This window comes from Sphaerodactylus townsendi, linkage group LG08 (genome assembly GCF_021028975.2).
Source record: "Sphaerodactylus townsendi isolate TG3544 linkage group LG08, MPM_Stown_v2.3, whole genome shotgun sequence".
Lineage (NCBI taxonomy): Eukaryota > Metazoa > Chordata > Lepidosauria > Squamata > Sphaerodactylidae > Sphaerodactylus > Sphaerodactylus townsendi.
In genome coordinates this window covers 6700687-6719147 of record NC_059432.1, presented here as the reverse complement: position 1 = coordinate 6719147, position 18461 = coordinate 6700687, and the positions used below count along the sequence as shown (strand labels likewise).

The 18461-nt window shown below is 47.9% G+C and overlaps 1 protein-coding gene across 1 annotated transcript in view; it reads left to right on the top strand.

The window, feature by feature from the left end:
- Window positions 1-2303: 2303 nt before the first annotated feature.
- WDFY4 (WDFY family member 4) overlaps window positions 2304-18461 on the top strand; it is a 243619-nt gene continuing 227461 nt past the window's right edge. Inside the window, exons 1-7 of the mRNA XM_048505876.1 lie at window positions 2304-2490; window positions 3320-3509; window positions 6403-6563; window positions 13677-14120; window positions 14878-15010; window positions 15297-15393; window positions 17273-17306. Coding sequence (XP_048361833.1) covers window positions 2304-2490; window positions 3320-3509; window positions 6403-6563; window positions 13677-14120; window positions 14878-15010; window positions 15297-15393; window positions 17273-17306 — 1246 coding nt within the window. The remainder of the gene's footprint in view (window positions 2491-3319; window positions 3510-6402; window positions 6564-13676; window positions 14121-14877; window positions 15011-15296; window positions 15394-17272; window positions 17307-18461) is intronic.

Sequence of the window (18461 nt, the reverse complement as noted above, 5' to 3'; positions counted from 1 at the left end):
TGCTGAGGTCCATACACCTCTCCTCCCAAATCTTCAGGAATTTTGAAGCCTAGAGTTGGGAACTCTAGATCAGTGGTTCTCAACCTGGGGGACACGACCCCTTTGGAGGTCAAACGACCCTTTCACAGGGGTCGCCTAAGACCATCAGAAAATGGTCTTTTTATATTTTAGATATACCAAGCTTATGGTTGGGGGTCACCACAACATGAGGAACTGTATTAAAAGGTCACGGCATTAGGAAGGTTGAGAACCACTGCTCTGGATGCTTCTCTTTCCCTTTCTGTCCAGTGGTATCAGCAACAGCTGTCCTTTCACCCAAGTGGGGAAATGGCCAATGTTTACGCTTTTTCTTCAGCTGTTTTGTTTCACTTATACCCTGCCTTTCCCTCCAGTTGGGACCCAAAGCACCTGACGTAATTCTCCTCTCCTCCATTTTATCCTCACCACAACCCTGTGAGATAGGTTAGGCTAAAAGTAGCCTAGGTCACCCGCAAGCTTCCATGGCAGAGTGGGGATTCAATCCAGGGTCTTCCAGATCCTAACCACTATACCACACTGTCTCTCCAGTTTATACTAACCACTATACCACATTTGTTTCTCCAGTTTACTTACCAGCCATTGCTGTGGGGGAGGGAGGGGGCTGAGGGTGAGTCCTGATTTTTGACTTGCTCCTGGGACAGATAGTATGGCGTTATGTCTACTCAGAAGCAATTCCCAATGGCTCTGTGGGGCTTACTCTCAAGTAAGTGCGCTTGGCGGCAGTGTGATCACTGTTCTCAATCAGTAAAATCAGCCAAGACCTTGGGTGCGTGGTTTATGCACACTCATCGACATGTGTCCAGTACTTAACAGATGGGCCAACAATTCACTCAAGAGAGCTATAACTTGATGTCATTCTATAGAGAAAGGAGCACAGGCAGAAGTTTGAAAGGAGGAGCAGCAGTGGCGTAGGAGGTTAAGAGCTCGTGTATCTAATCTGGAGGAACCGGGTTTGATTCCCCGCTCTGCCGCCTGAGCTGTGGAGGCTTCTCTGGGGAATTCAGATTAGCCTGAGCACTCCAACACACGCCAGCTGGGTGACCTGGGGCTAGTCACAGCTTCTCGGAGTTCTCTCAGCCCCACCCACCTCACACGGTGTTTGTTGTGAGGGGGGAAGGGCAAGGAGATTGTAAGCCCCTTTGAGTCTCCTGCAGGAGAGAAAGGGGGGGATATAAATCCAAACTCTTCTTCTTCATCATCACACATTTTGCTTGCTTGCTCATGTATAGGAGCAAGAAACCCGACACAGCATCATCCAGCCGGGGCTCTCTGTCGCTCTGCTCCAGTGCCTGTATCTCTTCTTTGCCTTTCCCCTGGAAGAAGAAGGTGACGGAGGGGGAACGTGTCAAGGAAAATGGCCCGTGCAGAAAATACTTGTGCAGGTAAAGGAAATCCAGACTTTTTGCACAGCATGTGTTGGTGCCTGTGGGGATATGGTAGGGTTTTCAACACTAAACTGAGAAACTCCTGCAGATTTGGGCAGGGGGGGAAGCGGTTGGGTGAGGGGGAGGGAGGGGAGGAACCTCAGCAGGATATAATTCCATAGAGCCCACCCTCCAGAGCAGTCATTTTCTTCTATAGTCTGCTTGAAATTATGGGAAATCTCCAGGCTGCACCTGGAGGATCAACCCAGTGGCATAGCTGCCACAGGGTGGGGCACCGTGCCCCAGGCTTGCGCCATTGAGATCACGTGGGGGGTGGTCCCCACGCCTCTCCCCCCCACGCCCCCCCTCGCCAGGCCTGGCAGAAGCCACTGTTGGGCTGGTGGTAGAAGCTGCTGGCAGGCCGGTGACAGAATCCGCTGCCAGGTGCCCCTGCCTGGCCCCACCCCACCAGCCAGGCCCTGTGGCCTGGAGCAGCCTGACACGTCTGGGCTGGGCTGGGCTGGGCAGTGGCCCAGCCAGGCTGCTTTTTCAGCAGGCTGAGCAAAAGTATGTAGGGGGGGCTGTGGGGGGTGGGGCCTGGGCGCCATTCCCCCCCCCCCCGCCTCGCCTTTGGATCAACCATACTACGAGATTGGGGTAGGTGCCCACAAGTCAATCACCTATATACACATGCACCTTACATGCACATCCATCTTAATGGCACCTGGTTCACCAGTATGTTTGGGCATTTTTGAGTGATATAAGTTGAATGATTTAGACTTGCCCATAACCTGAAGGTTGGCAGCTCTAGGGTCTGGACATGGAAACCTCTTTCTTTCAGGCCTGGAATGTTTGCTTGGTGAAGTATATCCCACCAGTGTTGTGTTTTGCTTCCAGATAATGCTCAGTGTCTGTTCAGAAGAGCCAGGAATTGAACAGCTTCTCTTGACCTCTGACCTGCAGTCTCTAATCGCAGCAACAGCCTCTCTCTGGGAACAGGGCAGCCCGTCCTGGAAAGGACCCACAAGCTGTGTCCTGCGATCGATTTCACAGGTCCCAACTCAAAACACCATTTCATACCTGCAAGGTAACGCCCGTTCTTCCTCTCGGCTTTCATGGCCCTCAGAGGAACTGCCGTTCTCACCCGAACAGCAGATCAGGATCCCCCAACCTTTTTGGGCCTGAGGGCATCTTTGAAATCCTAGCACAGCATGGGGAGCACAGGCACAGCATGGTGGCTGCTGGAGAAGAAGGAGCCAACCACAGATGGCTGTCTGGTGGAGGCAGAACCAACCACGAAATATCTGGGAGGGAGATTATGCATAACTCATCATGGGAACCATGATGAGTTTCAGGCAGAAACTCTCCTTAACAGGACCACACCACCTCGACCTGGAGGTCATCAGGGTGGGCGGGGAGGCCCAGACTGCCCATGGCTGCCCTGCTCTGCTCTGGTGGCTCTAGGAAAACCCTGGGCAGCCCGAGGCTGTGGTAGCCCATTATGGGGACCTGCAGGGCAGCAGCAGAAGCTCCGCATCACCCAGGGCCCCAGCAATGATGACTGGCCACCCTTCTGCCACCCCCACCTGCCCCGCTGCTCATCCTCCCCTGCTGCTTTCGCCACACCCAAACTCCCAAACTCCCCAACCCTCCCCAGACACCAAGCCTTGGTTGCAGTCACCAGCAGTAGGACCCCGAGGAGCATTCAGTTACAAGAAGGTCCAGGAAGGAGCCACAGATATCTTCCATCGAGCTCTCATCTTTATCCTGAACAGGGTATAGGCTGATCCTGCATTGAGCAGGCGGCTGGACTAGGTGCTCCTTCCAACTCTATGATTCTTTGACTGACAGCTGAGGGACTGGCCCCTATGTACTGAAGTACCTTGCCAAGTGTGTTTGTGTTGCTTTATTTCCAGCTACAGAGTGTGTTAAAATGTCCATTCAAAACCTGTCAAAAGTGATGGACTCCTTGCCACCAGGTGATGTATGTGAAGCTCTGAACATCCTCCTGTGGTTTGTGAAGAACTCCTGTGCAATCTCCCCAGCCTTGCTTTCAGAGTTTGAATACAACGGGGGGTACCAGTTGCTGCTGAACGTTTTTCTCAGGCAAGTCTATGGACAGTGATTTACATGGGCCAAAAACAGCACCCCCAGGAGTCCCTGTCGTTAGGGCCAGTTCTCCAGAGCTCTTCGTCAGACCAGATGTAACCAAATAAAAAGAGGAAAAACACGGCTTGTAAGTGATGTTCACAGGAAAGGTGGCATCAAATTTTCGAAACTATTCAAGGTTGGTACTTGGGTGGGAGACCACCAAGGAAGACTGCAGGGGAAGTCAAACTACCTCTGGGTATCCCTTGCCTTGTGGTTATGATTTTGAAGGCACATATGTACATAAGTGTGATGTTCAGGTCGTGATGTTAAAATCTCTGTGCCAAGATATGTTGGTCTCTGATGTAAAATATTACTTCAAAGCAGAGCTAATGCAATAAGGAGACAAAAGACAGTTGCTTCTACTGAAATAAAGTTTACTTACAAAGAATAACTAATTAGCATGCAACAATTAACTCCTTCGTTACTAGATTGTGTGACTGGCACTTGCCAGATCCCATCATTCTCCATTGCAAATTCTGTAGCAACAATTCTCCTCAGGTGTCTAACTTCCCCATTACTGGGTGAGATGTCAAACCCCTTTTCAGAAGGGAGAGTAGCAGAAATCGCTCTGAAAGTCATGTAGCCAGTTGCTTGCCATGGCAGCTGATTTCTGCCCTGTTGTTTATTTGTATTTGATTTTCCCAGTAATTTCTTTGTATCAAGTATGTGTGTTTTTAATTGCTCCAAACTCTCTATTGTGGGTTTCACTTGAATTTGGAGGACATTAAACAATGGTTGGTTGCCAACTTCCAGCTGATGGCTGGAGTTCTCCTGACTTACAGCTGATATCCAGACTGGAGAGATGAATCTCCCTGGGTGGACTTGATGGGTGGACTTGGTTGCAGTATGCAGAGGCTCCCACCCTCCCAGGTTCCCAGGAATTGTACCTCAGCTGGGTATTAATGCCCTCTGAAGTTGCCCCTTTCCCCCCCGGAGAAACTAACCTCTGTCATCTGGAGATCAATACTAATTCCAGGAGATCTCCAGGTCCCAACTTCAGGCATTTCTGTCATGTGATCTCAAATATCCACAGTGTCTTGGTACAGTTTCTCAAATATCCTTGTCTTTAGGAAATCAACTGCAGGTGTAAAAAGAAAGTCGATCAGAAAATCCATTTGGTGTGGATGTTCTCCCTTATTTTTAACTGGAGGTGTTAATGGTTGCAAATGCCGTCTTTTGCTTTTGATGGGACGTGCAGTCAGATGGGTCTCCCCAATATTTCAAACCCCCTCACCCTTCTTCTGACTGTGTGAGAGTTTGTACATCTGTCTACCAATATTTTTTTCACCAAGTAAATTGGATAATACCAGACATAAAATGAAGTTGGAATAATTGATCTAGCCAGCTGGCATTAAAAATGCCATCTGCTCCCTGCATCAGAGTAAGAACCTATACAGGGAGTTCAGTGCTCTCAAGCATGTTTTTTTTCTTTGTAAGGAAGCAGATGCGAGGGCCCCGGATTTGAATCACGTCTGTGGTGCGAAGGAAACAGAGAGGGGCCATTTTTCCCTAATCTAGCCCCAGGTAGAACCCAGTTGCTCCTTAGGCAAACTCTATGCGATGTCAAAGGCTGTCTCCTCCATCATCTTCATCATCCAGACTTTCTTCGTCCCCTGAAAGCAAGGGTCAATATGTTTTAGATGAACTCTGGTTTGTAGCACTGGAGAACGGAGGCAGATAAAAAAAGATCAGGAGTGCCAAGCTGCTGTGCTCAGACTCATACTTCAGGGCACATTGCCTTTGCTGGATTGGAGTTTGGGGTTTGTTTGGCTATCTATCTATATAAAAAGCTAACAGTGTTTTTGTTAGTGGTAGTATAACTCAGTAACTGCTGGGCCAATTCCTCTGAAAATTCCCAGCCACTATAGTCAGCCAGGTGAGAGTGTTTTTAGATGTTCACATACCTGACATTTCACACCTGGCCCAGGCAAAACACCTTTTTCCTGGCGCTCCATGGTGAAGGACATGCAGCTGCCTGTGTGTAATTGTCACCCTTAGAATGTTCGTGCTGCTTAGAATGTTCGCTCAGATGGCCAGATATGAGCAGTGGAAACAGCACATGGGCAGTAACTGGAGTGGAAGTGAAACACATACACACACATACACACAAGGGAGAGGGAAGGGAGGGAGAGGGAGAGTGAGGGGTGGCATGCAAGGGAGAGGAGGCAGGGGGCCCAGCATTTTGATATGACCCACCCACCCTAGCAGAGGGAAAGGGAAGGGAAGGGAGGGGGAGGGGTGGCATGCAAGGGAAGAGAAGTGAGGGAGGGAAGAGAGTGAGGGGCAACATGCAAGGGATGGGAGGGAGGGGCCAGGCACCCTAGATTCCCTGAATACTGCAGTTACAGTTAAGAAAACCAGGCATCAACGCATTACTCCAGGTGAGTAGCTTCGGTAAAGCAAATCCGTGGCTGCTGCTGCGTGTCTCCTCAAAGTGGGTTTCACTAGAAGCGGCGACCCATTGGATTACCACCAACCAAACTTCTACTCCCAGGGTAGCCAGGATGCATGACCTCAACCAGCCTAGATGTGTGGGAGGGGTGCCTTTCCATTCCCCCCCAAGGAATGCGGGCACACACATCAATGACATCACACAGTATCAGGCTGCGTGTTTGCATGAGCACGTACTGCTGGCCTCTGCAATTGATTTGCTGCTACTGTTCCTTTCCCATTTCACCACAATAAGCCACAGCAACGTGTGGCCGGGCCCCGCTAGTTTTAAATAAAATTGAATCTCAAGTAGTGCTTGGATTGAGGCATCCCATACTGGAGTGAAGCCCTGAGGCAGTAGTATGCTGAGGGACCTCTTCCATAGATGTATATATTGACACCAGCCTTCTGTTTCCAGGTATGACGGGTCCCTGGAGGCCAAAGAAGACACGAGTCTCCAAGAAACACTGGACATCCTGATGCAGCTCACTGTCTGTGGGCAAACAGAACTGAAGGTTTCAGGCATCGTGGCCCATCCTCAGCTGCCACAGTTCAATGAGGAACAACCGCCTTCCACTGGTATGTATCTGAAGACCAGGCAATGGTGGATTCTGCACAGCATAAATGTAATGTCTTTAAGACATTATAAAAAGATCTGCTGTGGCATTTTGGAGTTCCCATGGTGTGGGAGAACACAAGAGTTGCCAGCCAAAACGGATTTCCCCCCCACCTGCTCCACTTGTCAGCTTCTTGACAGTTTCACAGTGGTGTCTGCCATTTTGTGTGCTGCAGCAGAATCTCTGTGAAGATTCCTCATTGAGGTTTTCTTTGCTTACAGCTCATCTGCACATGATTTCCCTGTAAAAAGTAGATGAATAAAGTTTGTCTTGCCTAGCAATCCCGCGTACGTGCTGTTTTTCTTTTACTTTGTTTCGAGGGAGATGTCTGTGAAGCTATGGCAATACAAATATGCACATATTGCAGCTTCTCTAATTGTGTTGCCATAGCTTCACAGACATACCCCTCAAAACAAAGAAAAGGAAAAACGACATGTGCATGGGATCTCTAGGCAAGACAAACTTTATTCATCTACTTTTATCAGTTAAATAGCAAACAGATGAGCTACAAGCAGAGGAAACCTCCATGTGGAATCTGCTTCAGCACACAAAATAGCATGAGTGGTGGAAATGAAAGTAAGAGGTTTGGCCAAGAGAAATAAAACATTTCCTGCCCTCTGGCGTTCGCTCAGCAGGCAGAAATCATCTTCAATCTGGGTTGGGGAAAAAAGATCACTAGCAATTTAAAAAAAAAACCAGGGTTGAGAGGAATAAAATGGGCTGAACTCGTTTTGGGGAAGAGAGCTGCGCGAAGTTCTTCCCCCTAAATGCTTTTAATAACATCCAAAAGACGTTATGTTTGTGCTGCACAGAATCTACCAATATCTGTCAAATGTAGGGATCTGGAGATCTGATATTACAGTTAAATTTCAAGACCACAGAGATCTGTTCCCTGGGAGACAATAGCCTCTGCAGAGGGCGTTGCATCCCTTTTGGTTGACCTCCTCAGGTGCCATCCCTACATTTCCTGGAATTTCTCAACCTGCAGTTGGCAACCCTAAATAATTGGCCTGTTGGAGACAGTGGCTCACGTGCTTGAGGAGCTGAGACATTGGTGGCTTTAAGAGGCTTCAAGTTCTACATGCTGGTGAACTTGCCTTTTCTGTAGTGCCTGGTTACATACGGTTGTAGCATTTCTTTTTAACCACGCTTTCTGGCCACTATTGGGCCTTCAGTGGTCTTTGGGGTTACCAGAGGGCACATATGGGCGAGAAACAGGCATCATAGTTCTCAACAGTTTAAACAATTTGTTCCTTGGGTTTTTTCATAAATGGAATCAGCCAGGAGGATGCTTTCATGTAGAAGAGTTGCAGTTTGTTACATTGTTTATTGTATGTATTATCTTGTCTATATTGGACTGTTTTTCATTCCGTTTGAGTCCAGTTGCATCTGCATCTGTAGCTGGCATCTTCAGAGATGTATCACAGAGAGAAGTCCAGACTTCTGTGTCCACTGTGTTCATTTATAACAGACTTCTCTCTGTGATACACCTCTGAAGATGCCAGCCACAGATGCAGGTGAAACTTTAGGAACAAGATCCACCAGACCACGGCCACACAGCCCGGAGAACCCACAAACACCAGTTGAAACTGGCCGTGAAAGCCTTCGACAATACTTCCAATGTTTTTTTAATCTGGGGATAATTTGAGGGTGCTTGTCAGGGGAGCAATTTGTAAGCTAGCAGTACCAAAATTTCAGGATATCTTCAGGAAACTCTCCTGATGATACCACCCAAGTTTGGTGAAGTTTGGTTCTGGGGGTTCAAAGTTATGGACCCTCAAAGGGTAGCCCCATCTACTATTAGCTCCAATTGGATGGGGGATGGGGCACCCATTTTGGGGGTCCATAGCTTTGGACCCCCTGAACCCAAATTCACCAAACCTGGGTGGTATCAGCAGGAGACTATTCTGATGATACCACCTAGGTTTAGTGAAGTTTGGTTCAGGTTGTCCAAAGTTATGGACCCTCAAAGGGTAGTCCCATCTACTATTAGTTCCCATTGGAAACAATGGGGGATGGGGTGCCTCCTTTGGGGGTCCATAGATTTTGACCCCCTGAACCAAAATTCACCAAAGCTGGATGGTATCATCAGGAGTGTCACCTGATGATAGCCTGAAATCTTGGTGCTGCTAGTCTAAAAACTGCACCCCCTGCCGGCCAACAACAACACGAAAAATATAAAAAAATAGAAATGAACCCAAATTTTTCTGTGCCCCCCACATGATCAAATGGTCGGCACCCAGGACTTTTGTCCCCACATTTACCCATGGTATCTATGCCCCTGCAGAAGACACTTCCTGGGTTTCCACAAATGCAGATGCACATTCTTCTGAGACACCTTCAGAATCTGGAGCTCCAAAGATTGGAGGTGCTGGCCAGGAGGGGGCACAGAATCGCAGGAAAACATGAAAAAAACAACTGAACAGCCTCATGTACTTATTAAAGGTAGTACAGAAAGTGTCAAGGCTAGCTCTAGGAATCACAGGAATTATGATGGTTTTGCCATAGTGTTTCCAGTGAATCCTAGAGCTACCTGTTGTCATCTTCTGAGAGGCCCATGAGGGTCTATGTTTTTCCCATAATTTTTCCCTTTCTACTGCCAGAGGTGGGATCCAGCAGGTTCTCACAGGTCCCCGAGCGTAGGTTACTAATTATTTGTGTGTGTCGAGAGGGGGTTACTAATGGGTGATTTTGCCACGTGATTTTTGCCTTAGTTACGCCCCTCCTCCACTCCTCAGCAGTAGCGCGCAGAACTTGAAGCAGTCTAGCAGGAGGTGCACCGGCGTGCATGGCAGCCTGCGCCTGCGTGCATTCGTTTCCCACCCAAGGACTGGCGCAGCGGCTGTGTCCTTGCCACAACGCCGTCCAGCAATGCCCTGCCCCTGAAATGACTGGCCACGCCCCGTCATGCCCCGCCCAGCCCCATTGGCGCTACGCCACTGTTTGAATCCCACCACCATGGGAACCTGTTACTAAAAATTTTGGATCCCACCACTGGCTACTGCTCAGAGTGATGGTAAGCAACTCTGTGACCCAGGTCTTTTAACAATTCCATTCCGCTGTTCAAAAGTAACTCATACACCCAGAGAAATACTGGATTTACAGACTTGAGAACTTTGGGGAAAAATGTAGTCTTGATAGTTCTTTTGACAATATACTATACTTTGACTTTTTGATGTCCCCTTTCTCTTTTTGTATTACAATACATATTATAAGTCATAAAATTAGGGGGAGAACAGTAATTTATGTTCCTGTTAGTTGCCACCTAGTGGTTGAGTCGCTGAGCAGGTGTGCTGCTAGGGATGGTGGGGACTCATTTTCCAAGAATGATGCCATGCTGGGATTTTGTGTTTTGCAGCTCAGATGAAGCAGATTTATTGTCTTACTCTGAGGACTCCAAACTTTACAGAAAGGATTTAGAAACCAACAAAAATCTTCTCAGAAGCCTCCGGGTTGCTTGCTGAGATGGAATGAACACTGTAGTTGAAGAAATCAAGGATAGTTTTCCATTTGTTTATATATTTACTTGCAGCAAAAGGCTATTTTGGGGTGGGGGGAGGATGCAATGGTCTGAACCCCCCCCCCCTGCCACAGCAATGGTCTGAACTGTTGGTGCTCTACCCCCAACATAGCGGACAGGTGTCCTGTGGGACCAGCAGTGGGTGATCTTACTTGGGGAGGGAGGAGAGCTATCTGGTAGGTCCAGGGATGGTCTCCAACAGGAGTCCCATGGGTGGCAGGCACCCTGCGGGCCTAGTAGAGGCCTTGAGGGCTGGCAGCAGCAGCAGGGACCTCTTGGGCCTGGACAGCGGTGGCAGGCGCCTCTTGGGCCTGGCAGTGGCTGGCAGGGGCCCTGAGGGGCTGGCAGCAGTCAGCAGGCGCCTCATAGACCCAGCAGTGGCCAGGAGGCTGGCAGGGCTGGCAGGTGTTTCATCAGGTCAGCAGTGGTCGGCAGGCGGCTCTAAGAGTTGTGGGGCTGTGGAGACATCCAGGGTCCTGTGGGAAAGGGAGGTGTTGCTTGTGGGGGGTGGCTGTCAGGATGCCTAGTAGTTGGATTGCTTTTGGGGCTGCTTCTTGCCTTCTTGAGTGGGAAAGAAAGTGCGGGAAGATTGGCCAATCCCTGCGTAGGATTCGGAGGGCTTTGTTCCCAATGTGTCCTGCACAGGGGTTTGTTGCTGGTTCGTCGTCACGATGTTTCATCTCTTAGTGGTTTATTGTTTACGGTTTTCCATATATTATAATTCTTAACATTTTGGCGGATGGCAGTATCTTTGGACATTTCCAGCTAATGTGAATTCCATTCCTGAAAGCTGGCTTTATTTCAATGGGACTCTAGTCTGAAGACATGGAATACTTAGGGTTCATCCATTCTGGGTCGGGAGACTCCTGGAGATTTAGCAGGCCCCAGTGCCCCCGAGTCCACCCTCTAAAGAAGCCATTTTCTCCAGGGGAACTGATCTCTGCTGTCTGAAGATCAGCTGTAATTCTGGGAGATCTCCAGGCCTCACCAGGAGTTTGGCAACCTTAAGTGAATATCCATGACAGAATGCAGTGTCTTTGTTGATGAGCCTCAGTTTATTTCTAAGGCCTCCATAATGTTTGGGGTAAGGGGCCAGTGAGGTTTCCAGTTCATTGTCAGATCTCTGAATCTTGTTCCAATAAGTTGTCTCTGATGCATTGCTCAGTAGTCTTTATGATGGATACACAGATCAAGTCTACACACGAAGAAGCCAGTTCTGGGGAACCTGGCTGCATGACACACATTGATTACACTCAAATCCCCCCTCCCGCTTTCCCAGAGCAGAACATCCAGCAAAAGTTACTTTTGGTTAGATGCGGCACCAAGGTTGATCTATCAGTAGCTGATAACTGCAATGGCAGCCCAGAGAGCAGATAATACACAACCCCTCTTTCTCAGGGTGCTGGCATGCCAGACTCCAGCCAGGGGAGGCCTAGTTGTCTAGATGCTGCAAGGAAACCATGAGCTTAAGTCAGGATAGTTACAGACCAGACAGGGAGCAGATCAAACAGCATTGGTTACATCAGTACAAAATCATGATCCTGACATTCCGTCCCCCTTAAGGCCCCTCAATCCCGGGGACACTGAGGGTAAGCTTTATGGAATGCTTTAATCAACTGAGGGGCTTTCACATGGGCAGTGTCTACTCACTCATTGTCTCCTGATGGAAAATGAGCCCAGGAAACCAAATGCTGTAGGCAGCCCCTGTAGACACAAGAAGCCACTTTGTGTTGCATATCTTCTCCAATCCACGTGGGTGGGGCACAGATGCCAGCAGTCCACTGGGGGTGCCTTTTTAGCAAGCTGCAATAGAACACAGGATGTATGCCACGTAAGTCCTTTGCCAAAGCCAGTTGAACAGTAACAGCATTGATCACCTACGCCACCTCAAACGGACCAATGTATTTCTGTCCCAGGTTTTGACTCCCCTTTAGACCTCTGAGGTTGCGAGTATACAAATAAGCAGAGTCCCCCACTGCATAAGAAACCTGCAGTCTTTTTTCGGTCAGCTTGCCTTGTATAGTCCTCCTTGGCCCACCTCATCGAGTCCTGAATTGCCCCCAAGGAGTCTTATTTATTTATTAATTATTCGATTTGATAGACCGAAGGGCTCAGTCTTGTAGGTTAGTGATCCAAGTTTGTAAATCTGTGGGCCGGGAGGGTTCTTTCCCCACGAAGGGAAATGGCTTCCCCTCTTGCCCATACACCACCTGGAAGGGACTTTTGCCTGCACTGTGATGGACAGCGTTATTGTACACAAACTCTGCAAAAGGGAGTAAATCAATCCAATTGTTCTGGCGGTAATTCACATAAGAACACAAATATTGTTCCAACACAGAATTAAGTCTCTCAGTCTGGCCATCCATTGCTGCATGATAGGCTTAAGACAACCCCTGCTCCACTCCCAAAGGTTTTTGGAAGTGCATCCAGAACCGAGACACAAATTGGCTGCCCCTGTCTGAAATGATGTTTTCTGGCACTGAATGCAGCTGGTAGATCTGTCCCATGAACATTTGGGCCAACTTTTTGAGCCGTAGGCACCCCTTGGCAAGGAATAAAGTGAGTCTGGTTGGAAAACAGGTCCACAACCACCAAAATAGTGGACTTCCCCTTACTAGCAGGCAGATCTGTGATAAAATCCATGGAGATTACCCATCAGGGAGCCGCGGGGGCTTCAAAGGGTTAGAACAGGCCTGGTTGCTTCCCCAGGATGGTTTTCGCCATTGCACAAACATGACACCTCTTCACATATGCTTCCACGTCCCTCTGGAGGGTGTGCTACCAAAACTGGCACTGCACCAGGTGCATGTAAAACCTTTAATTGAAGACCCGAGAGTACATACAATTTGTGATCACCATAAACCACCACTCTCCACCAGCTCCCCTTCTCAAGTTTCCAGTTTAGGTCATTGATCACTGCTGATCGCAATTCACTCTCCAGATCGCTTGGTAAGAGGGAGACGGGGGTTTGGGGCGCAGCTTTAGATCTGCTCCATGTACTCACAGCCAAGCCCCGCTGGGTTGGGGTGGAGACCATAGACACATTCGTCTCGCTGTGTGCAGTGATTTGGGGCAATTGGGAGAGGCCATCAGCCAAAAAAATTATTTTTCCCCAGGAAGAAGTGCAAGATGAAATTGAATTTGGAAAAGAAATCTGCCCAACGTAGTTGCTCAGCATTGAGTTTACTGGTTTTTTTTTAGAGCAGTCGTGTTTTTATGATCTGTTCAAACCTCAAAAGGATGCTTGGCCCCCTCTAACCAATGCCTCCAAGTGGCTAGCACTTTCTTTATGGCACCAGCCTCCTTATCCCCCACAGTCGAGTTGATTTCTGTCTCAGTGAACTTTTTGGACAAATATGCATTTGTAGAGGGGTAGAGTTTCCCATCTTCCCCCCTCTGAAGGAGTGCTGCACCCATGGCCACATCCAAAGCATCCACGTGTACCACAAAGGGCTTCTTGGGGTCAGCATGCTGGAGTATAGGCCTAGTCGTAAAAGCTTTTTTGAGCCTTTGCAGAAATGTTTGGTCTTGATTTTATTTCCACAGGAAAAAGAGTGAGAAATCTGAAGGCTTTTCAGGTGCTGGAATCCGTCTATTTGAAGACCAGCAACCCGGCCCTCAGCCAGCATATCTTGCTGGCCATAAAGTCCATCTGGACTTGGGATCCCATGAACTTCTTTCTCCTCGAATGGTCTCTGCAGCCCATGTCTCAGTTTGTCAGCCTCCTCCCCCTCAAGCCGCCCCCAGTTCAAACTCAGTTCTTCCAGATGATTGAATCGATAATTCTGGATCTGTCCTATATCCCTCACGATATCCTGAAGAAGGTTCAGGACCTGATCAAGGAGAATTCTGACCCGCTCGGCACCTCTGCAGCCCTGCGCTGCCTCTGGAACATCAGCCAAAAGGACATGCTCTTTACAGACATCTTCCGAGACTCGGGTCTCTTGGGGATGCTGCTGGCGCTACTGCGCAAAGAGGCAAAGATACTAAGGAGGAAAGGTACTCTCTCTCTCTCTCTCTCTCTCTCTCTCTCTCTCTCTCTCTCTTCTCTCTCTCTCTCTCATCTGTCTTAGCCAGACTTCAAGGCCTCCTGTCCCCATCTTTTGCTGAAAAGGGTCACCATAGTTCTGGCAGATATCATCGTGTAGTGTGGCTGGAAACTGTTTTGTACATGCCTCTTGTGGAACCCCTTATCCTGGTACCTGATAGCTAGGGTTGCCAGCCCTGGCTTGGGAAATTCCTGGAGATTTCAGGGTGGAGTCTGTGGGTACGGAGGTTTGGGGAAGAGGAGGGGCCTCTGTTAGTTTTAGTGCCACAAACTCCACTTCCCTAAACAGCCATTTGTTTCTCCAGGGGAAGTGATGTCAGTCACCTGGAAAGCGACTGTAACTCTGAGAGGAGTGCAACCCAAAGCATTTTTTGCTATATTAGTGAGGTTGTGCAAGATTGGCACATATTATAACAATCAATTATTATTTATCACAGCAATTTCTATTCATGTAGTGAAATTTGCTAAAGTGAGTCACACAGAAAACCAGCAAAAAGAAATAGAATGTAAAGATAAATTACACAGCATATTTAAATTCTTGTTTATATTCATGTTTATTCTGACAGAAGTGCAAAGTATGTTGCTCCCGAGAGTTCACAGAAATGAGGCATTTTTAGTTTGTTTTGAGGAGCTAGGGTTTTTCCCCCCTGTGACTTCAGCACTTTCAATAACCCATCCTCCTGGTTGGTCCGGCTTCTTTGGACATAGGTGGGGCCCAAGTACCTGGATGCCCAGGTCACACCCCAGAAAGAGAGCTCATCAGCAGAATGCTGAAGATGGTGGCCGTCCTCCTGGTGGGGTCTGTGAGGAACACAGGTAAGAGAAGCCCCAATTGCTCTTGGTCTCAGCACAGCAACACTTCCTTCTTTGAGCTGCACAATTCTAGTCAAGATCTCAATGTCCTGCATACATGCTCAATACAGAACCTGTGACTGGAGTGCGACCTTCATTTTCTGCTGGAATTTCACCTTCTGTCCTTGGCAGGGAGCAGGTTCAAGGAGGGCCCTTTGCCACCCAAGCAGCCCTCCTCAACGCAAGAATTGCACTGTCTGTGTCTCTAATGCAACCCTTTCTCTCTTGCTTCCCCAAAAATGTTCTCTCCATATTGTGCCCTCATCTTGCTTCAGCAGAATAGGTGGAATGTTGGGTGCTGGCTACAGAGGAGTGTTGATCGATCCGCAAGAAATAGTTGTTCAGGTTGCTCATCTGAGTGTGCATCGCTGTGTGAGTGGTCCCATCTACATGTCATGCCTTTCTGTGGATTGTGCCCTCAGAAGCACATCTGGGTGCACATTACCTTTGAAAGCAAAACAGTACCCATGCGCACATGTTCATCCCATTTATTTCTTTGAGTACTGATGGTGGGAAAGTTGGATGTGGCACCCATCAGATGCATGTTCGGACAGCATTGCTCTGAGCCACCACCACACCTTGTGGTACTTGAAAATGTCCCTCTCAGGTCAAAGACTCAGCTGCACTGGGACACAGCAATAGTGTAATATCCACCAGTGCACTTATTCTGTTCCCCAAGCAAAGTAACATCAGGTGCCTTGCACTTGGCCAGAACAGAGTGTAAGGCCCATAGATAAATGAGTATCAGTTAAAAAAACAGTTTAACAGTATTGAAAGTTTAGGACTCTGACTCCTCCCACAAAGTCTAATTAACAGGAATTACTTGCATTGCTGGAAAAAGTTGGAGATTATTTGAAGAGCTTGCAGACACCAATTCTTTCTTAACTGCTTCTAGGAAAGTCTGCTCTGCTTGCCTCTTCTTCTGAGTTCTCCTGGTGTCCTCTATCCGGACTCTGTTTTTCCTGGAATTCTATTGGAACTTGATAACTCAAAATACTATGGATCTCTAACACCTTATACATCTGAGATATTGCTGTCTCCAGCCTTACCTAGACACCTGAAACTAAAGACTGTAAAACAAAAGGATTACAAGCTAATAAAGATACAGTAATGCTTTTGCCTCTAGAGGGCTTCTCAAAGGAACAGGGTCTAACTAAGGTTCCCTCCCACAGAATACTGTACAAAACAATTAAGCCCATTCTATCTAAGTATATAGCTGAGACCTAAACAAAGAAAATAGTGAGGGTGTCTCTATGGGCATGATTCATCCTGATTTTTACGCCCTTTCTTTTGGGTTGGTGAACACAAAGACCAGTGGAAGTTATGCTGTTTGAAAAGCATGAAAATAGCCACCAAGGAGGCTTGTATCTCCAATCTGCTTACGTTCTTTAGGCCAAACATTCAGATTTGCCTTGTAAAGCCTAGAGTTAAGAGAAATGTTCTTAATTCCTCTTTGTCCTTTTTCTCTCTGAAACCCAGCAATTGGTTTCTTTCCCTTCTTTTACAATTTTTGACTTTCTTATCAATCCCCTTTTCATATGGAGACAAAGGGAAGTTGTGCTAATTTGCAGAATTTCCCTCTGTGGATGCTCAGAGGGAGTCAATGGGTCTCCTGTGCATTGAGCATGCTTTCCCTTTGGGTTGAGTTTTCAGTTATGCACATTTCTGTGTATCACTGGTACTCGCTGGGTTCTCAGATCTGAGAATGTCCATGTTTCTGAAAGCTCTCGAGGTCTGACTTTTCAGGGACAGTGAAGGGAATCAATGTGTGTTTCCCTTTTGGGAGGTTTTCTCACTTCTTCAGAGGGCCAGCTGTGGATTCTAATCTGGAGAACTGAATTTTATTCCCCACTCCTCCACATGAGCACTGGATTTGTTTGCCCCACTCCTTCACATGAAGCCTGCTGGGTGATTTTGGGCCCATCACAGTCCTCTCAGAACTCTCTCAGTCCCACCTACCTCCCAAAGTGTCTGTTGTGGGGAGAGGAGGGGAAGGTGTTCATAAGCCTCCTTATGGTTGAGAAAAATGGGGTATAAATCCAAACTTCTTTCCTCACCCACTTTCTTTCTGCCTGGATTGAACCAAGAAGTGAGGGACCGGCCAAATGGTGGATTGGCTTGCTTTGCAGTGGGTGTTTCCCATTTAAACAAAAAATGTGGGGAAAACCCACTGCGAAGCACACAGCTGTGAGTTTAGTGCTGTTTACGTAAATGACCAATGTCTTCTCAAACCTTCCTCTCCTCCTATTAGAGCACCACCTTCTGGTGTGTAACACAGAACAGCTGTAAGGGGTGAAATTACCACAGGGAGCTTTGATTTCTCTTGAAATAAAAATAATGAGGACCCCTCTTTTAAAAAAAACAGAGAAAGAACAAGAGGAATCAACAGGTGCATGTGGAAATGAAAAAAATAAATTCCTTCTCTGTAACATTGCTATTTCCATCTTTTGAGTCTGTTCAGTGAATGCTTCTGTTGGACAGTCTTAGTGCAGAAGTAAGAACGGTGCTTGTCTGAATTGTTTTGAGTTCCAAGTGAAGCCACACCAGGTTTTCAGAAGTCTTCCCAATGTTAACACAGGCTGAAAATGTATTTAGCTTTTTCACAGACTCAAATGGCTGAATAGGATCAGAACGCAAATCAGATAAACAGGGTGCCAAAGAACCTATAAGAGCTCCGTGGCCCAGAGTAGTAAGCAGCGGTACTGCAGTTAAAGCTCTGCTTGCAACATGAGTTCAATCCCAATAGAAGTTGAGTTCAGGTAGCCGGTTCCAGGTTGACTCAGCCTTCCATTAGCCACTTACACACTTGTGGTTTCCTTCACAGTTAGCCAACGTTCCTTTGGGTTGGATTCTCAATTACGCACAAGGTTTCCCCTCTCCTGAACTCACGATGCCTCTGATCAAACAACCTCTGCCATTTCCAAAACCTCGGAAACTGTGACTTTTCCTCTACTTTATCAGGGAAGGCGATTCAAACTGAGGGGAGGTTAAGCTTTCTTTGGGTTTTGTTACTCGTCTCCCCACCTTTCCTGCCCATACCGCTCTACTCCCTGCTCTTTGGGCCACTTATCTGAAGGTGCCACCACCTGCCCTGTTTCCCAAATGAGGGAGACTGATAGGAGCCAGTCTGGTTCACAGAAGAAAAAGAACTGGTTGCCGCACGTGGAGAAGGGGAGGCAGGGGCGTGAGCGGCTACTGCTACCTGGTAGTTTTGCCTATGGAACTCACCTGCTGCTTCTTGCCAGGTTTGCATTATGGCCCCCCTCTGTGTCCTGGCAATTGCAGCAAAGTCGGGGGGGGGGGAGGGGGAATCCAAGAGCCAGTTCTTTCAGCTTTCTTGGGAAGGAAGGTGACCTTCACTGTTCACAGCTCCCCTGCTATAGTTTTTCTGAGTGCCTCTAGGCGGGAGAATGCAATTTGCCAGGGCTTGGCGACTGAGC